Raw genomic sequence first — 21928 nt, 5'->3', positions numbered from 1 at the left:
ATAGGAGGTCACTAAAGCCAAGGAGATACCAAACTGAAACACTACAGGGATGCCCAATAGCAGTTTGGACCTTTCAATCCAAATCTTGGCTAGTAACGTGTTGCCACTTCAGGTCACCATAACATTGTCTTGGACTTGTCAGTGCCAGGAACAAACTTCATTCATTGTTTGACATGAAGCATAGCCTAAGGCACATGAACCACTGGAGCTCAGGAAGAAAATAACAGAACCACTTTCTTTCAACAAAGAAAAATTGAGGCTGCACATATGATAAACAAACTCCACAAGACTGGTAATTTATCACCATCCACGCAGCCATCATAACTCAGTCATGTTTGTGGAGTTTGGATGATTTGGGTAATATATTGCATTGTTTCCTGATGCACATCTTCGAATATATCATTCTGTTTTCTGCCAAAATGCATGCAACAGGCAAATCCAGTTGCTTTGAATGTATCAGTTGCAAAATTATAAGAACCTGGGGCTCACACCAATTCGCGCCTTGGGGAATGGCAGTCACTTTCTGTGACTCTGCAACTGCCTTGAACGCTTCTCTTTAGGTTTTCCAGTCTTTAATGGGAAGCCCAAGTTGAGTTCATGCCAACATTTTCTTTCTGCCTCCGGATTAACAACAAAAAGAATTTAGCCGTTCCAGCAATGATTTCCTGCCTGTACTCTAATTACAGTTTTTAAACACTGTGAAGCAAAATTCGTATCTGCTGTACAAGTGATCGTGAGTGCCAAAAAAACAAAACAACTGAATGTTCCATCATCTAACCTGCGTGAGTAAAGATTCTCTCACTAGGTAACACTACTTTAAATGACACTTTAAGGATAAGTAAGGGAAGGAAGAGATCAAATTGGTTGAAGGACCTTCTTCATCCAAGCCTTTTTTTTATATATAAAAATTTCCATCAATTTACTCCCTTTAAGTTTTTTTTACTCTTTTTCCTTTCTGTTGAAATTTGGTTCCAGTCGCTAGGTGCCCAAATGATTGCTATTCATGAGTGAGCCTTGACAGCGAGTGTCATTGGAAATTCAACTTCATGGAGCTTGGCAGTCGAAGCTAATCCTGTTCCCCCTGAATTCACATTCACACTTTCCATCAGGAGATTCTGGATAATGATCAGGAGAAGGAACTCTGGCACAATGTTCCTATCTGTAACCCAGGAGTGCTGAGGCCAGTTGTAGTGCCCCGACTGAGACCTACTAATTGAACACAGACCAGCAAGCTTTTCACCTCTATGGATTCTAAAGTTATCAATTAGTTTGTCCATGGGCGAGGGGTTGAGAAATCGTCTTTCTTAATACTGGTAATTACTCTTACAATAAAAAGTCTATTTACACAAACAATTAATAACTGTTTCTCCTCTTCACTATCTATAAATTAAGATAATTATTTTTTATTTGGCCATTAAAATGCATTGAATTTGTTTCCTTCTGTAACATCATTGATGTTGATTCTAATGCTGCAATATCTTGAGTGGTTTTGAATTTCCCTGCAATGTCCAGACAGTAGAGTTGGAGAGAACAGTATCCTTTCCTGAGGTCCTGCATAACACTATTGCTTCATAGAGTGGAATGTCTACTGACTCGAATTGTATTATGCAGCACAATTGGCAGGAATAAGCATTTGAAGAGCACTTCAGAGACATTCCAATTTGATTTATTCTCCCTAATCACTGTAATCATTCTCAAAAAAGACTGAAAAACATGTATTATATTGATTTGTCAATGCAAATGACATCAATTTTTATTCACCAAATATTTTCCCCGAGGATCAAATTGCAAGCTCTAACCATTAAGTTTTTTTAAAAAGAAATGGTGCTCTTTCTTCAGAAAGAATCAACCTGAAGTGCACCATACAGGTACAGTTTCCACACTTCACACCTTTAAGAGAGGTCTGGCGGGAAGTTAACTTCTACAAGGTAAAGTTCCTTCACTTATTACTTTGTTCGGGACCTTTAGCTTGTGTCTTAGTATTTTAAGTACCGTCTGAAGCTCTGTCCTTAATGTTGAGCGCACTCTGACTTGGTTCACAACATAAATGTTATTACAAATGGCACTGGAAGCCAGAGTTATAAGAAATTAAAATAGAAAGTGCTTCAGTTGCACAGCATTTATCAGCACCTGAGAGAGAGCATAACTTTTGGGGGATTGACTCTTCATCAGAACCCATGGAGTGATAATACCCATGGTTATGTTTGTGTTTTCGATACATTGAATTACTGCTAACCAGGACTGAGAAAGTCAACCCAAAATCATACTTTCAGAACATCAAGGCAGCAGGATAAGAGGGCACAGGTTCAGGGTTGTGATGAGTAATTTCAAAACAGACATCCTTGCACAGAGGGTAATCAACAATTACAATGGGTTACCAGGAAAGAGTATTGAGACCAGAATGTTGAACTCATTTAAGAAGCAGCTTCATGTTGTCATGGGAGAAAAGTAGAATCCATACAAACGAACAATAGAGACACTACCCACATACGGTTAACCAAATAGTGTGCTAATTCAGTGCTGACTGCCAGGTTGCTGCCAGTGGGCACAGTTTGCAAGTTATAAAGCAACTTGTCTACAGAACGGTTCTAATTTGCTTCCTGTATGCAATCACAGCACTGCTCTCTCCACCTCGACAGTCTGAATTGGTTTTCCTGTGCAAACAAACAAAGCACAAATCAAATGTTATTTTGGAGTGTCCTGGGTTACGATGAGCCGTCTGAATCAGATGCCCATCCATTTTATGGTGGTCGAATCTAAACCCTCTCAAGAGCATGTTCACAATAAATTAATCTGAACCAGACTTGGTGTGTGCAAGAACAGCCAATTAAGATCGATCTGAAATAGTTTACTGCTTGCAGTATGTGCAGAGGTTGTAATGGAGGTATCCATGACCACCATTATAAAATATAGACGATTTCTGTGTCACACCATGACAGCTCCAGGCTTTATTTATACACCTCTCCATTTATTACCATTCTTCAGGATTTACTCTAAGAGGTTTCAACATATGAATTCACCATATTTACTCAGGTCCTTTGGAAGGATTGCAAGATAACAAGCTCTGGAGTGTAGCAGGAAGAGATACATTTCCATCAGCCCATTCATCTGTAAATGGTCTTGATGTCTGAGTGACTAAAGGGCCATTCTCAGCACTTTATTGTTTTTTTTATATAAAGAAATTCAAAGCAGCACTTTGCAAACACGAACCATTATCAGAAGGCGCTGCTATTTCTAAAATATATTCCACTAAGGGCCTTCATTTCTATAGACTGACAAGAGTAAGAAATCAGCCTGTTCGTTGCAGTGATTTATCCCTCTTGTAAAAACCTTCACTTAAGTCTTAAGACATTGTTCCTGGAACATTAAATCATCCTATTCCCCACCCCCCCAAATAAATAGAGCCATTCTTATTCATTGTTTCGAGTTGTATTTACATTTAAGTTAATTCCAATCCTATGGAAAATTGCTCCTGTCAAGAGAGAAATCCTGTGTTTAAATCGGGGTGGCGGGGGGTTGATATGTGCAAAGTTGATGCTATGGTTGCCTACAAATGCACAATCACTGCATATTACACCAATTATAATAATCCCTCCAAAACCAAAAACAATAATAAATTGGTAATTTTCAATCTACGACTGTTTGTGGGACATTGCTGTGCGCAATTGGCTGCCGCATTCGCCCACAAATATACAGTCAATTCACTTTACAGTGTGGTCTGTGAAGCGCTTTGGGACGTCCTCCTGACGTGAAAAGCGCTATATCAAATGCAAGGATTATTATTATTATTATTATCCGTGAAGCGCTTTGAGATGTTTTGACATCAAAGACATTATATCAAAATATAAGGATTATTTATTGGTTCTAAAAAGCCAAGTGATATTAAAACTTGATTCAAAACAAATTGTAAAAAATACAAACAAGAATAGCAATTATAGTAATTCAAAAGTGATTCAGGAAATTTACAGCACCGTAACACTCTAAAGCTCAAATTCTGCGTCATAATGTGCCCGCAAAAACAAATGGCCCTGGTCAGCACTTCCAGATTGTCGGGTGACTTGATGTCACTTCCTGCCACTGCACACTATGCGTAGGAAGTGTTACGAATGTGTGCTTTATGTGTAGGAAGCGCTACTGACATTACTTGTGCAGGAAGTGAGGGCAGCAATGATTCTTGCGCATAGTTCACATATGCAACATTGCAGGAAGTGAGATCAGCAGCGACCTGGAAGGCATTCTTTTTTGTTCTCTACTTCTAATGCAGCCTCTGAGCTACTGGACCCAGAAGACTGGGTTATAACAAGGTTATAACAAAATTTCTGTTTGTCCCGCCAACCTGGATAGTTCTTTGGAATTACCGAAAGCTAAAATATACAGCACACATTTTCCTCATCAAATTGAAAGGTAACCAATATGCTATTGTGTCGAACCTGGGATCCATACTTCCTGTCTAACGTTTGTTATTTTTGTGCTGCATTGTGCCAATATTTAGAACAAGAAATCCTCAGTGGATGAGATCAATTATTGAGCTAACTTTAAAAGTCTCATTAACAGGGATGTGTTCTTTTGGGCATCAAATACACTGGGCCTTGAGGAAGTGTTCTAACCAATACATGCACATCGCCACAGTACCCCAAACAGCATCATCCAGCCTTTTTTAAGGTACTTTACTTTCCAGCTTGTATTGATAATAATCCTTATATTTGATATAGCTCTTCAGGGAGTTTTTCAGTAAAGTGTGGTACCGTGGCAGCCAATTTGGACTCAGCAATGTCCCACAAACAGTCATGAAATTAATGACCAATTTAATCTGGATGATTGTTGGCCATGATATTGGGAGAAACTTCAATCACTTTTCAAATGGTGGTACGGGATCTTTGACGTCCACCTAAACAGGTAGACCGAAGCTCAATTTAACATCTCATTCGGACAAAAGCACCTTTGACAATGCCATGCTCCCCAAGCACTGCAATGGACTAGACTATGAATTCAAAGTTCCAACGTTGGACTTGAACCCAGAAACTTCTGACTTGGAAGCAAACTGAGCAAGATTACCCACCTATAGCACTGATCTCCCTGAACCAAACACAATCCTCAGTTCCAAAATGGCAATTTTACTGACTTTTTAAGCTGAAAAATGTTACTTTCTTCAGCACAAGAACAGTATAGATGAAGAAAGCCCTTTGACTCAGTCAATATCATCCTTCCACAGTATTCACCCTATCATCTATCCCATCATAGCATCAAGCATTTCTTCAATCAGTCCTGCCCTCTATCACTATTCCCGGTAACCCATTCCAGTTGTTAATCACCTTCTGTTTAAAGAAATACTTCCTGGCAGCTGCCTGAAACTTATCAAACACAATCCTCACCTTCAAAATAAACAATTTATTGTTAAGAATTTGAGCCAGAAATATTACTCTGCTCCTCATAAGAGCAGCATGGGTTGGAGTTGAGGTACCTAGCAGCCAAGATCTAAGAATGGCGGAACAGGCTTGAGGGATTGAATGGAAGGACGATCCATGTTCCTATGGATGAAAAAGGCCCTTGGATCAAGTTAATTTCATCCTTCCACATACTCCTGAAAGAGTCAGCGCCAGAAGTCAGGTATACCATGCTCTGGTTGATGTGGTTCCACAGTAGACCTGATTTATAAGCAAGGTAGCATTCTATTGAAAGGGCTATAACTGGGTTTCCCTGTGTGAAACAACCCCTCCAGGTGGTGTGAGCAGCAGGAACTTCAGTGCAATTCATGCTGCCTCAACCCCCACATATATCGCCTGTTTGGCTGCAAATCACCAAAATTACAGTGATCTGCCACAAAACATTCAACAAAATCACAGCATTCAGTTGATAACACTTTGTGGGATGGCAACTAATGCAACATAAAATTTGAAAATATGACCTGGCAAATGGGTTGATTTACTAAGCTGAACGTCTGTAAACACAACTGTTGCAAAGGAAAGAAAATAAAATCTTGGCTTGTGGATTTACTGTGACTTTTATTTTAGGGTTATTTGGGGAGGGAAAAGGGAGATTTATTGTATCTAGGGTATTTAACTTCACAAAACAATTTATCACTGTGTATGCAAATCATTCCACTTCCAGTCGTTGACATACGTTACATGATAACATATTATTCCTGATTGTAACAGTCAATAATCACACAGAATACAGAGTAGTTCGGCTTGAGACTCAAAAGCTGAAATGAATATCTCTTAACATTCATGCTGCATCCCTCAGTCTAAACAACATACAACTAAATATCACTCTTGAATTGCCGAAGCATGGTAGTAAAAATACAGCCAGTAATACAGCCCCCTGCACAGAATGTTCTGTACAGAACACATAGCAGCAATTAAATAAAGCATCTGTGTTATAAATTGCACTGCAAAAGGCAAGCAATGATGGATAAAGTCGATTAATGTTAATTGCATTAAGCTCCTCAGCGGAAGCCTGTTCCTCCAAAGTCCAAGAAAATTAATTGCCTTTCAACCTGTTACTGTCTTTAAAGAAAAATCATATTTGTATTTTTTTTATATGACAAGGTCAAAACTGTCTGTTCTCCTACAAAGTGTGCTGCTATAGAGGATGTCCTGGACAAACACCACAGGCAAAGGAGAGCAGGAAATTATAAATGGCTTTAATGAAAGACACACAACAGCACGAACGAACAAGCGATAGTTGAGCAGAGGATCAAGTAATAAAAAGGAGAGGGAAGGATATTCTGTGGTCCAAGCCCAAAAGACAAAAACAAAAAGACCTCAGTCATCAGCTCAGGTACAAGTTTGAGGTCAACTCCAAAGTCCACAATTCCCTGCCATGCTGCAGGGTCCATCATTCCCTTCCTCGGTGCCATGGGATGTCTTTCCAATGTGAAATGCGTAATACAAGTGTAATTTGTTGTTGTTGCCAGGCTCCGGAGCCCACCATTCTTGTTATCCTCCAGCACTCTAAGAGAATCTCTTCTTGAGAAGAAGGAAACCACGTGGCTACATTTCTGTAGATAGGAGTGGCCACTGAATAAACCAGGGAGGAAAAAATATCCTGTTTTATAACAGATTTTGACATTGAATCTATTGTGAAAAAAGCACATTTGCTCACCTATTTAATTAGCCTGACCACTGAAGCAAAACATCTCCAATTCCAAGTTGACACAATGGTTCAGTCCAAAGTTGGATTCAAGATCTTAACTGCTGCCATCTTGGATTCCCATTTACCAATAACTTAATAATAATTGTTATTTCTGAGCTCTGGGTTTGAGCCATGCTTCACATCATACTGATGTTAAACTGGTGCCTAGGAAGTTGCATTAAAATATCATGATCAACCAACAAGGACAAATTTGCCCAATGAAATCTTGGGGTTTAACCATTTTCTGAATGTGTAAAAGTTCAGGAGGAATTCACATTCATGACCAGACTTTCAGTATAGTTTCATAGCAAATTCAATGTGATAATAATATATGTTACGAAATATCAGATATTTCCTCTCTCATGTTTGCTGAGAAACCATTTGAAACTTAATGGCAGCTTCAAACTGTAGTAACTCAAATCAGCCAATTCAAGATCATTGGCAAGAAAAGCAGAAGCCTTCAAAAGCATGATCCCAGACTCAATGACAGAAGTGCTCAGATTTTCAAAAGTCTAACCAGGGAACCAGCTACTCCCATTGCAGGCAAATGACTATTGGCAATTGAGGCAGCACTCGGCTGTGGACAGACAATCAGTGCATCTTGTCCATCACTGAGAAGTTAAAGCCAACAACTATATTGAGTTGCTGGCTATAACCTCTCAGTGCTGGAGATGACCCATTATCTATCTCTATTGCAAACTTCCTACAGTTACAAATGTTGGCTTGGTAATGCTTTGTTGGGGTCAAATAAGTGGCTAAGAAAGCTGTAAAAGCTGGCAGAAGTGTAGCAATCCTCGGTAAGATTCAGATTCACCTGGCAATACCAACTATTTCATTATTTTACAACATCTATATCTGCCAAGTGATGATATGGACAACTTCTTTGGCACTGTAGAGAAAAGCTCTCCCTTGCTCCTGTACTATGCGTCTTAATCAGGAAGCCTTAATCCATGCCAGGGTATGTCCTCTCTAATAACACAATGTGTTCTGATCAAACTGTGAGCCGGCTACAAAATTGTGACAGATATTTCTTCCACACAATGACTTGGAAGAAAATTGAGCGGAAAAGCACTGCAGAAGGCCATTGATGCAGAATTGGTTGGGATGTTTGAAAGGGAGATAAATACTTGATAAGTACTTGAGATAGATGGCCTGAAAGGCCTCCTCCTGCTCACATGTTACTATTACAACAGCAGTACTTGTGTTCTCGGCACAAATATGGAGTCCTGACATGAGCCCAAACAATCGTTTGTGGTGACACATTGAGGAAGTGAAAGAGCAAGGCTACACAATGGTGACTCAATCAGATTTTAAGAAATAGGTCCACATTCAAAGGTTTCGCAGTATACCCACAGCTGAGTTGAAAGTATTTTTTCCCCCACAAACACCCAGAATTTATTTTGAGGTCTACACAATATTAATAATAATAATAATCCTTGAATTTGATATAGCGCTTTTCACGTCGGGAGGACGTCCCAAAGCGCTTCACAGAACACAATGTAAAGTGAATTGATTATATATTTGTGGGCGAACGCGGCAGCCAATTGCGCACAGCAATGTCCCACAAACAGTCATGGATTGAAAATGACCAATTTATTATTGTTTTGTTTTGGAGGGATTACTATTAGGCGTGTGGAGTAAGGAAACTTGCCCAAGGTTTCGCCCTGCCTGGAATTGACCTCAGCGATGAGCCCACAACTTATACTGTAAAGTGAAACTTGATAAGGGCACATTTTTCAGATGAAGTGAAACTGACCTAAAGCAACAGCTGATCTGATTAGTTTTTGTTCTTTTATTTCATTAAATGCTGAAGAAATAAAATGGCATTTTTAGACCCTGTGATATAGGATGATTTGAAATGCTAACCAGTGAAACACTGACTTGCGACTTTGTAATGTTGAAGATATTTTTTCTCCACTCATCTGGAACTTTTTAAAACATTGTCTTCTAAAAGCCACAGTTATTCATCATTATAGATAGGGCTGTCTTTCCTAAAAATGTAGCAGGCAGATTGCACTGTGACCCCGAGGTAGCAGCTGTAAACCCTATCGTTATTTGGAGATATTTCTAGAGCAGTAACTTGATTTGTACCAACAGTGACTACAAGAAAAGAGCTCAGTAATGATGATGAATCCTGAAGAACAGCTTCAACAGACATGCCAAGAGAATAAATCTTCAGAGGAAAAGTCCATAGTATCCAGCTCAAAATCAGCTAATAATAACTGTAAATGGATTTTGCACTTTAAAATTTGAAGTAATATAAAAAGCTACTTGCAAATGTTCTAAGTGAAGTAAGATCATTCTCAGATCACTTAGTAGCACTCCTTGAAACACAAAGGAAGAAAGGAGGCATATTGGATCAGAGAACCATTGTATTGGGAAAGTAAGTAAACCATCTACTTCTTGAGATATATTCAATTTTGAGCATATAAGGAAACACACCTAAGAAATGTGATAGGTAATTGGAGTCAAACAAAAATCTCACAGAACTAGGGTCACCTAGATACAAAATGTGCAACAATCAAGATAGCAGAACATTAAACATCTTTACCACATGAAACCACATGTCTGCGAGTGTATAGAATGAAAGCTCTCTGCAGATACGATATGAGCCTTGTATTCTGGAAACTCTTTGGCACTGAGCCACAGTGAAAGTAACACGAGTGGGGTTCGTAAATGGACAGGACATACAAGTTTGGATGCAAGGCCAGAATGATACAAAGCAACTTTGCCCATGAAATAATACCAACTATTGGTGAAATAGCTTGCCACTCAAAAGATGTAATGACAGAGCCAGGTTCTCAGACAGAGGTTCCCGAAAGACCAGCTTATTGTTCTATATTAGGGCCTGTTTACAAGAGGAGGAAGGTCTGGATAGCACTGCTTTAGAAAACCCAATTGTAACTTATTAATGAATCTTCGCATTTGGTATATTGCCTTATCCGTCAGAAGGACTTCTCAAAGCGCTTCACAGGAAACACTGTAAAGTGGATTGAATACATATTTGTGAGCTAACACAGCAGTGCGCTGCATGCAGCAATGTCCAACAAATAGGCATGGAGTGAGTAACCAGTTTTATTTGAAGGGATTGTTGGCCAGGACACTGAGAGAAACTCCCTTCTCTTTTTGAATAGTGCCATGGGATCTTTAGCATGGATCTGAAGAGGCAGACAAGATCTTGGTTTATAGGGTGAGGCAGCTCATATTCCATCTCTCATTGGAAAATCAATTGGCTTTGGTCTTGACCCATCTGAATGCTATGCTGGAATCCTTTCATAAAAATCAGCACTTAATACACAATAAACTCTGGAGATTGAACCTGTTCATTACCAACTCACACAAAGCAGGAGTTGCTTGAACATCTGCTACCATAGAGCAGGACACATAATCCCAGAATCCCATGGGGCTTCATTTCCCTTATATAGTTTCTTTAAGGCCAGAGGGCACTAACCCAGTAATACCAAAAGTAACATCACACCACCACCCTGAGATGCTCCATGTTTGACAAAGGAATGAAAAACAAACACAGGACTCAGGTCTATAAGAATTCAAATCATTGGCTGAGTCTAAAAGCTTCTGCACATGCAAAACATGAAGCCATTTGAAAACACGTTGAAAATCATGCCAAAGGTTATGCCAAAGATTATGCCAAAGGCAGCTTCCACAGTCTGTGTGAACTCCAAAGGTGTGAATGCACCTGAAAAGATTGCAAGCTTGTGTGGAACCAAGGTCACTGCTCCATTTGCCTTTGGCAAGGAATTAGATTTATTCGGTTCCTTATGTAAGAGATTGTGCATCTTAGCAAAGTCTGGGAACGCAAGCCTGGCTGTTGGTCAGATTCTATTTCTGCTTAATGACAATGAGAACTGAGCATAAAGTGCAAAGTATTTCCATTTTTGACTTCTTAGTTTGAGGGAGATTCTGATCTAATGTTTCTCTTAATAAGTAACTAATTGATTGTGGTTAAAAATAAAAACTTAATTACAGAGTGATCTTCTTTCCGGGGTCCAGTACTATATCATCAGCATATTCCAGAGCTAGGTACACGTCACCTCAGCTCTTCCATGACCTCAGGACAACGGTCTGATTCCTTGCCAAGTAAGAGAAGACGAATGTAATCAAAACTTTTTATATCCTCAGCATATACAAATGAAGTTAAGAAACATCACTGAACCTCTTCCAACACATTTTCAGTATGAAAAGCCAGGCACGCACACTATAGCAATATAGCGTGCTTATTCCTAAACCTCCTGTATCTGATCTGTAAAGCAACAGCCTGTTGCCTTTGAGGCCACATAAAACGTTTGTAAAACTGTGGCAATAAATAATAATAATAATAATCCTTGCATTTGATATAGCTCTTTTCATGTCTTCTAGATGTCTCAAAGCGCTTCACAGAATAGACTGCAAAGTGAATTGACTGTATATATTTGTGGGTGAAATGCAGCAGCCAATTGCACAGAGCAGTGTTCCACAGACAGTCGTGGATTGAAAATGACCGATTTGTTATTGTTTTTTTTTCTTGAGGGATTATTATCAGGCGTGTGGAATAAGGAAACTTGCCCAAGGTTTCGCCCTGCCTGGAATTGAACCCAGGTGTCTCGCTTGCACTGCAAGTGTTCTAACCACTGAGCTACAGGACTCCACATAACTTCATATATTTGGAGATGAGGTACAGATCAGCCATGATCTAATAGAATGGCAGAGCAGTCTTGAGGGTTGAATGGTCTACTCCTGTTCCTATGTTCCTAAATTACTCTTCATCAGACAAAAATAGTCAAAGTACAGCCTAATTGGTATTCTGATTTGAGAAGCAAACAGAATACGTGAAAATCATCGGATATCTGGGCCAAAACTATGGAGCTGCTGAGTTGCCAGCAGAGATTGATAATAAATAAATCCAACCAGTGTGTGGTCCCATAATCTAGCCAGGTTTGCAGCAGGAATAGTCATTGATTTCAAGCCATTTTTCTTTTTCCTTGGCCTCTTTGTCTTGTGCATTATACTAAAAGAGTGCTGCCATAGCTACGCCTTATAACTACATTTCTCATTTAAATAGCACCATTTGGTTTGGGAGGACATCTCAATGGCCTTTACACAGATGGGTGGGAGCCTGATCTTGGTGGGGAGGAGAGCTTGGGCGAAAAACTCTTGTGGGGTGTGGGGGGGGTGGGGGAGGGGAATCATCAACGTTTCATCCCCAAAAATTCATTTCAATTCATTTTACAGCATATTCTGTGAAGCGCTTTGAGGCGTCTCAAAGGAGTGATAAGGCACAACTCAGTGCCTTGGGGCGTCCCCCCGACATGAAAGGCACAATACAAATGTAATTTTGTATTGCATTGTATATCAAATGTAAGGATTATTATTATTATTAAGAGGGTTTGAAGGGGGCAGGGAAGGGGAAAGGTGGAGGAACTTCGGGATGAAGTTCTATATCTTGCAGGCAGAATGGCATGTAGGACGGATTCGGTGGAGCAAATGAAGCAGGGAGTGAACGGAGGAAACAGCCAGGGCAGCAGAGTTCCAGAAAGTCACAGAAGTAGGTGAGGCGAGGCCATGGAAGCATTTAGAAGCGAAAGGTAGAGTACGTAGAGAGGAAGGCTCCTACACACTGCTCCTGTTTTTTTGTACGAGGGAAAAAGAAATGAAAGTTCTGACCTGATCTACTCCTGGAACAGTGCTCCCTAGGGCCAGTGTGACAATGCTTCCCGTTACTAGGAGTGTCATTATTAGCGATGTTTGTTAGGAGTCTCAGCAATTTATCCCCAACACAGAGTTAACTAAATAAAAAGCTCTTCTTAATACTTTTTTGACCACAAATAAATAGGCTTGATGGGTTTAAAATTGCTGAGGAGCAGGTCAGTGTGACATTTCGTCTTCACCCGAGCTGTGTTATGTCCATCAAAAATCAACAGCCATAAAATAAATGGAGTGTTGGGTCACTGCATTAAAATATCGTTCATTAGATTCAACTATTTTCACAGAGACATTTCAGCAGTTTATCTTATTTTAATTCTCTTTTAATAATACAAACCCATAGATCAGTGCAACTTAGAGCTGGCCTGGAGCTAAATGTAAATTATCCTTTCTTGTCCGACTGCTCCGTTTCACTGTGCATTGATGAAAAATTAAGCGTGTATGTGAAAAAAGACCAAAAGCAAGATGGTAATAAGACAATGTACTTTTCTTTCTTCACAAGCCTCAAGTGCTATCACCAGAGATTAGAAAGGCCATCACTTTGACACAGAATTAGATCTCAACTGGACCTCGAGTAAATAATTAATGGTGTGCAACAGGGAAAAAATTGGCATTTTGTAAGTCGGCCAAAGTAAAGCACCACTGAAGCACAGCACAAAAGGATATAGCCTATAAATAATAGAAGCACCATGACTTAGCATCCCTACTCCATCCATTTTATTCTTGAAAAAGATGTGCCAGGTTAGCAGTAACACTTATAGATGTGAAATCATCTACAAGTGAGAACGTGTCACAATGTGAAATACAAGAAACTATATTGTGATTATTTAAAACACAGACACTGGATTGGCAGTTCAGGTAACAGTTATAGTAGCTAATGCTTTAATTTAAAGAGTGCGTAAAGGAAGACAAAATAGTTGTGTGCAAAGATTTTTTCTTACCAAGGATTTTTTCTCCTCTTTTCTCCCCCACCCCTACCCTCACTCCAAGGGACTGTTGCTTGCATACTATTTCACCATAAAGTGCATCACAATTATGCCTGGCGCTGTCCTCGCCCAATGTTCACACACAATTGCATTCCAAGCAGTTGTCTCCGAATAGCAGCGAGGATTGCTGACATCTCCTCCCTAATCCACGTGGGCATTCAGTCATTATCATAGACAGTCACTACACTTTACAGAGTATCCTGTGAAGGGCTTTGAGACATCTAATGTGAAAGGAGCTATACCAAATGTAAGGATTATTATTATTATCTAGGGTCACTTTATAGCAATCCAAATCCTAACCTGACTGAGATCAGGTAAAAACACAAATCGAGTTTGCAACCGTCCAAGGATTTTATCATGGGCTCTTGAACACCAGTATCATTATTACAAGAAAATACACTAAAATTCGACGCAGAATTCAGATGCGAGACTCTATCTGTTATAATGTGAAGGTTAGTAATGAAAACACTGTCTATCCTCCACAATAGCAGCTAGGGTGGTGAAATAACTGATGTAGGTTGTTCAGCAACAGAAGAGAGAATGGTTAGGTTAACGTTTCAGCTGTGACCCTTCATAAGAACGATTAACCCAAAATGTTACCATGAAAACCCCTTCACTTCCAGAACCTGGTCAACCTGATTTGCACTGACATCATATCTGTTTCAGATTTCCAACAATGGTATTTGTTCTTTTTAATCTGTTGATGACATTACCAGCTGGAAGATACAATTGTTCGCAATCTATAATTGGATGAGTACATGAGGATTGATAAATATTAGAGGTTGGTGGGGAAAGAGCAAGCAAATTAGGATTAGAGTAGGCAGCTCCAATTTTCTTTTGGTCAGCTGGGTGTCTAACACATGCAGAAACCCATCCCCATGCTTAGGAGAATCTAAACTAGACTGAATTCCATATAGGTATGCCATCTACACATGGTAATATCCCTGTGTCTGGAATGAAACGCACACTCTCCCCGAAGTGAGGCATTCTGCTGATCTAATCCATAGGCTGGCGAGAACCAAGGCTTGGAGACCCCACAGGAGCATGTGTGGGATACTGCTAGAGTCTAACCAGCTAAAATTACATAGCTTCCCATTGATAGCGCTGTGTGCAGGCTTCCTGCCACTTGCCCAGGTAAGACCTCCCTGCCCATTAAGGCTTTGGTTTGCAGGGTTAAATGAGTAAAGTCCCTGCCCCATTTGCCTCGTCTGCCCCACTAAGTCCTACTGAGGTGCCAGGTTGGCTGATCTGTCATCGGCAGTACCATGGAATACTATGGACTTGCCTGGCTTAGGAACCGCAACAGAGTACTTACTCAATTCTAACGTTCCTTTGCGAAACACGTCACCTTGGAACCAACCCAGGTTAAGGAGATCTACATGCCTCCCCTTTTTTACCCAAAGAGAATTGTAAATGATAGTCCCAAGAAAGCTCCAATGAAGGAGTTAACACCAGTACAGACACAATAATAATCCTTGCATTGATAATAGCACTTATCACTTCATTGAGATGTTCTCAAAGCACTTCACAGAATATTGTAGTTTTTTGAGTAGAGAAACATAGCGAGACAGTTTGATGAGAGCCTCATACCCAATATGACATTACAGTGCTTACTAAGGACTGTATTTTAATCCTGCTGTCCCTTCCACTTTGTGTCTGGGTTGGCAAAAGAATGACACAATTATGAATTATTTGTGAACTATGGGTATGCAACACTAAATATATATTCCTAAAAGTAACTAAAATGAAATTGTGGAATCAGTAGTCTCGTGGGAAGGATAAATTCAATGTAGTATTTATTTAATTTTGTGTATTTTAGTGCAATTTCTTTGTTAAGAATTTAATGGCGGACAGAAACTAAGACCAAGTTGAACAGTGATCATTCACAGAATCACGTATAGTTATAGCACAGAAAAAGGCTATTCAGCCCATCATGTCTATGCTAGTTCTAATGTTCTCAATGGGAGCTGTCTGCTTGAATTGCATTGCTCTCCTCTTACCTACCATGTTTGTGCTAGTGCTCAATCGCTCCAATGAAGCTCTAATCCCTTTGCCCTGCTCTTTCCCAATCCACTTTAATATATTCGTCCTCAATAATGTATTCAATTCTCAGTCAAACGCTGTTATACACTTGGGTTCTACAGCCATTTGTGGTAATGCATTCTAACAAATCTCTGCAAATAAACCCCTCTTCGACCTCCCTCCTCCTTTCAAAAGTCAGAAAGGCAACCATGCATTCCAATGCATGAATAAGTACAAATCTTGCATTAACAAAAAAAATCCTATTCTAATTTTAAATTGGATTCTCTTCCAGTTAGTCAGTCCCTATGTCACTGACTCTTTGTTGTCTGACCCTTTGAGTGACTCTGTTGTAGACTAATCCATACAGAATTAATTGCTAACAACATCACCATTTTTGTAGCATGTGACTACCAGGATTGTGGAAGGCAAACTGGATAGACCTTGGTCTTTTTTTGTTTAGTAATTCCTATGTTCCCTTTTTCTTATTTTCTCTCAGGTTGTGGGGGTAATAGTATCACTATTTGGCCTAATAAGATGATGGTCGACCTTCTCTTAAAACCACTGCAGTCAATACTCCTTAATATCCTTCTCAAGTATCTACATTTAAATATCCTAAATGATAATTCTGCTTCTGCGGTCTTCACAACTTGCAGCTTTCAGCCTAATACCTACCCCTGATGATTATTCTTCTCTACCTGACCTACTAATATCTGGTATTTGAACTGATCAGCAGAGTGAACTTTAACAATCTTAAACATTTCAATTAGGTCACCCGAGACCTCCTTTTGTCCAAAGCGAACACATGTTCACCAACAAAATACTACACTATGCTATACTTTACAGTAAATCCAGGGAAACACTTTGATCCATCCTCCCGATGTGGAAGGGGTTGTATCAAATGTAAAGATTATTTTATTATTATTAACCAACTTCCTTAACCTTTCCTCATAACTTAGATTTCAGATACCAAGAGCAACCTTGTTAACTATAAGAAACCTCCTCTCAGTCAGGAATCTCTCTTAACATAACACATTCCAGTTTACGTTGTTCTCACAAGAAGCACCTCACGTCCGCTCAGGCCATGACCTACTAATCCCAACTAAAATAGTTGAGTTGAATTCAGGAAAGTGGTGACATTACTGGTGACATTACTGGTTCCTCATCACTGGAAAAAGCTACTCACCAGGGAAAGTGCACCACTCACATATTGAGGTGATACATGTGGAGTTCCCTGAAGGAGATGCCGTTTCCATCAGGAGGCACTTTCTGGGAATGACAAGACACCTGTAGTGGCATTGCTTTCACGAGGAGCGCTTCCTCAAACCCGCTGTAGGCAATGGCGAGTCTGAAAGCTGTGTCCTACAAGCTACCATCCACCATGCCTGATTTCCACTGTTTTAAAATCTATCTGATATATTCTCCTACAGCAGTGGATCATAAAGTCTGCTAGTGAAACTTGTTTGTTCAGATTTTCTTGCTGCGTATGATTAAAGTGTGTTATTTTAAGAGAACTGTTGGTTTGGCGACCAGGGCATGGCCTAATTGTTCAAGATATCTCATGGGTAAAACTAAACTTAGAGCTGCTCAGCTTTCATCCATCTTAATGATGCGGTGATAGTGGAGTAACATAATTGGCCCATATCAACCACCTAACACATCCATATTCATTGTAGCATTATTCTCTGCTCTCATCTAGCCTGCATACTTGCTCAAAGAAGGTTTATTAACCCCATTAGACAGTGAAATGCAGCTTCTGGCTTTTTTCTTTTTCCTTTATATCAGATAATTTCTTTTATGAAGCTGTCCTTATATCAACTCTCTCTAATACCTTTAGCTTGACAGTTGCAATTGCTGCTCTTGATGTAATTGTATTAGAAAGATTAATGCAAGGAGCCCGTAATAGAGTTAGATTGAAAGATGCTGTTCTATTTTCACTGACTGTGGGAAGTTGAAGCGTAACAATTACCTTCATTTACTGTATTTTTATTCTCTTGCGCGTCAAATTTCAACTCCTAAGCCAGTTCTACGCAGACAGCAGTAGATGGAATTAACTCCGACTGATGTAATTTTCAAATTGAAACAGGCACAGCTCTCATCCCCGTGCACACCCCCATTACATATTAAACAGCACAGAGACCGAGGCTCAGAGAAGCACATCCAGCTTTGTCCCCGACACAATTATGGATGCACGCAAGTAGCAATCTGTGCACAGATGAAGAGGAAACGTTAGCGCTACCTTGGAAGGATGTCAGAAGCTGGAGTCAGGCTAAGTCACAGAAAATACAGCTACACTCATTGATAAGATTTATTATCTGCATCCCACCATTTTGAAAACCCTATCAGTAATAGTTAGTTCTCTACCAGACTTGTGGCCTTCTATCCAATGGTCACATTATTCAAACCATTTTAAAACATTTCCATGCACCTTCTCTACTTCTCCCCAATTGCAGAGGTCAACCTACATGTCTAATCTCTAAATTCCTCTATTTTCCTCTTCACTTCCAGCCCCCTAATTCTTCCTCTCTCTCCTGACATTTCTTTTTACTTCTTCTCCCCATTTTTTGCAATTGTTTAAAAAAAATCTAATAGCTTCTCTACATTTCTATCTCTTTGTTTTAAGATTTGTATACCTGCTCATTCTTTCCACCATTGTACCTACTCTTTCCTCTCTTTCTCTGCAGTCTGTTTCTCTTCACTGCTATTTTTTTGCTCTCTCACCAATACTGGCCTCTCCGATGTCAACTCTTGTCAGCACAAACATAAACCAACGGCTTAAAATTTCACAGAACCCCAATGGACTGCATCGTAGCTGCACTGAGCTGGGAAATCAACCTCATTTAAGATAGCAAACTACAAATGAAACATAACTAAAATTTAAAACAAACAAAAACTGATTTTATTCACAAAGCTTCAAGTCAACATTAACATGTTGCCTAAGCACAAGAAATACTCAGAAGTGAATTCCATTCAATAAGCTTTAAAATTACATTAAAAGTGGCTTCCATTATCAGAATAATCAACATTACAACACTCATTGCCGACTGAGCTGGCATATAGATATTCAGAGGTTCAGGTGCCTATTTCTATCAGCTATGTAAGTCTGCTGGACCTGTGATAGAGCAATATTTAGCCTTTTGAGTATTAATAGTTCTTTCTGTCAATTATCTAATTCATTCGAAAGATGTATTGCCAAATAGAAGAATCAAGCCACTGGGTGGATTGATTTTATTTTTAAAACTTGCTACTTATCACAGGTCAAATATTGAATAATAACACCAAGGCATGACCCTGTGAGAAATACTTTTAATTTTTCTCAAAAGGTTGCTCAAACCGTTTCTTATTTGCCTGTACATGAGCTAGTTGTGACATTTGCATGAAAAGCCTCACAGTGTCACAAAAATATTACTGTATCTCCTGCCCTTCAAGGAGGCAACAGCATGTGACGTGCATCTTTCCTCTCTTCCCTGAAGCAGAAATCCCCTTCTAAACATTTGTTTTAATTTATTTTTTTACCCCAAAAAGTTTTGCTTGAATGGGAAATATGTTTGAATCTCTATAGAAGGGACAACCAACAAGATGATTGCTAGACAGTCGTAGGGTTAGAATCGACGGTGTAGCCGTTATAATACGGTGTTTGGGACCCAAATTTCTCTGCAATTTTCAGGCAAATATTTCTTCAATTTTCTATAGGCCCTTAGTATAAGCCAATTTCCACTAGATTGAATGAAGCCTGTTATAATAAGACTGCATTGTACTTACAATTCTGTTTTATCAGCAAGTTAGCAATGTTACATAGTGGCACAGTAACAATTTTACACACTGGTAGAGACCATTAGTTCACCTAACCTGCTCATCAAATTCTCCACAAGTTTCCTTCAATGTATAAATATCTACCTCTAAATCTAAACTCTGTAACTGCTTATAGTTGAACATTCCTTTTAGGTTCCTTTTCGAAACTGCAGTTTCTCATTCCGCAACCTGTGCTGTTGAGTGTTGCTTCTGAGATGTTTGGTATTGACAGAGTTGTTGACTCTTATGGTAGCAGTATATATTTAGCCATATAGAATAAAAAATGAGATGTTTCAAAATAATCGATAATATATTAGCAAATTGTAGATTCTATTATAAAATCTAATATTTGTCATTCCTTTATTATTTAATAATCTCTGACTAATCAGCTTACAAATCTTACAGATGCTTATTTCATGGCTACTTGTAGGAAATTGCTATTTGCAAATTGGCTATTGCATTTGCCTACAAAATACAGTCATTACACTTCAGAGTAAATCCTGCAAAACGCTTTAAGACGTCCACCTGACGTGAAAGGTCCTACTTCATATGCATGTATTATTTTTAATCAATGCACTGATAAGACAGAGTATTTCAATAAAACAATAGTAATCCTTGCATTTGATATAGGCCTTGTCATGTCTGTGAGTTGTCTCAAAGTGCTCCACAGAATATACTGTAAAATGAATTGACTGAATATATTGTAAAGTGGATCGACTATTTGTGGGCGAAATGCAGCAGCCAATTGTACACAGTAGTGTCCCACAAACAGTCGTGGATTGAGTAACCCAATTTTTATATTTTTTTTACACAAGGAATTACTACCGCCGGAAAAGCAATCCGCTAATCGACAAATAACCAGGTTCCTACTTACTGCTAGGTAAATAGAGGTGTGTGGAGTAAGGAAACTTGCCTAAGGTTTTGCCTGCCCCGGGAATTGAATCCAGGTCCTCTCACTTGCAAGCGAGTGCTCTAAGTAATACGCTATAGGACTCCACAAATATTTCACTCACAAATGAAAACAAATGGTGCAAACGTACAGCAGCCTGACCAAATGTGGAATAAAACAACTGGCTAATGTTGAAGAGTGCAAGCATTCCTTAACCAAAGGTCACACCCTTTAATATGTACGTGGCACGGGTGATTATAATGCTAATAATAAAAAGATCACTATGTTTAGATATCTGCATCTTCTTTCCCCTCTCACCCCCTTTTACTGTCTGCATGGTCAGGGTGCCAAATTTCTCATTTTCTTAGGCATACAAAATTGTTGTTAATCTTGAACAATTAACAACATGTGAAATTTGGGAAATCAGTTTTCATTTGGAAGCCATTATCCTGCATTTCTGAAAATGAACTACGGGAAATCAGGTCCTGAATCAAGATTAAATTTAAGAACGTTTTCTAAAATTCCTCACTAGCTTAAATGTGTCTTCAACTCAGAATGACAGTGTGGGCCTTGAGGACATGTGCAGTGTGACTGTGGTACCTACTTGGCATGTACGAACTTGTCAATGAGGTTGACCTTCTCCACCAGGTCACCAGCGATATTTCTCACCAAATCGTAGAAATCATTTTCTTCGTATCCCTCGGGCGGAATCCAAAAAGAGATGTCATTGGTCAGCATCGGATACTTGCTAAGGGGCTGAATAAAAAAAATGTTGGTTAGCAATTTGTTTAAATACATGATAAAATATAATTCAACATTAAATAGATGATGAAGTCTCTCCAGCAGTTTAAAATAGCAATGAAAACGAAGTTCTCTTGACGTCTTAGTGGGTAAATAATAATAAAAAATATATAGTAGATGATTTAGCACCTTATCATATTAAAAGATCTCAAAGAAGTCACTCCAAAATGTGGTATTTGTGGACAAATAGAGCAGCTAATCTGCATGAGTAAATTCCTACAAACAACATGATATAAATGTAAATATAGCACCTTATCACGTCATTGAACCGTATAAAGAACTTCATGGGATACACTGTAAAGTGAATTGACTGTATATTTTGTGGGCGACACGTGGCCCTCCAATTGCGCAGAGCACCATCCCACATAGTCGGGGAATGAGTGATCAAATTATCATTTATTTGTTTGTTTTTGGATTATTAAAACAATAGTAAGTGATCTGCCAATCAACTAACAACCAAGAATAATCAATGAATTGCCTTTGGTGAGTTTGGATGAAGGAGGAATATTAGCCAGGACCGGGAAAACTCCTGCTCTTCTTCAAAATAGTAACATGGGATCCCAAACCATCAGAGAAGGTAGAAGGAAGCTCAGTTTAACGTCTTATC

General features: G+C 39.2%; 1 protein-coding gene across 6 annotated transcripts in view; it reads right to left on the bottom strand.

Annotated features, from left to right (window-relative positions):
* The window catches only part of fars2 (phenylalanyl-tRNA synthetase 2, mitochondrial), a 205476-nt gene that overhangs the window by 26113 nt on the left and 157435 nt on the right, over positions 1–21928 (bottom strand). For all 6 annotated transcript variants that reach the window (NM_001292767.1, XM_007902655.2, XM_007902656.2 and 3 more), the window contains 1 exon segment: positions 21125–21276. In NM_001292767.1, coding sequence (NP_001279696.1) covers positions 21125–21276 — 152 coding nt within the window.

The sequence above is a fragment of the Callorhinchus milii genome, unplaced genomic scaffold (assembly GCF_018977255.1).
Source record: "Callorhinchus milii isolate IMCB2004 unplaced genomic scaffold, IMCB_Cmil_1.0 Scaffold2, whole genome shotgun sequence".
Classification (NCBI taxonomy): domain Eukaryota; kingdom Metazoa; phylum Chordata; class Chondrichthyes; order Chimaeriformes; family Callorhinchidae; genus Callorhinchus; species Callorhinchus milii.
Note: the sequence above shows the minus strand (reverse complement) of the source record. Positions and strands in the feature narration are given on the sequence as shown.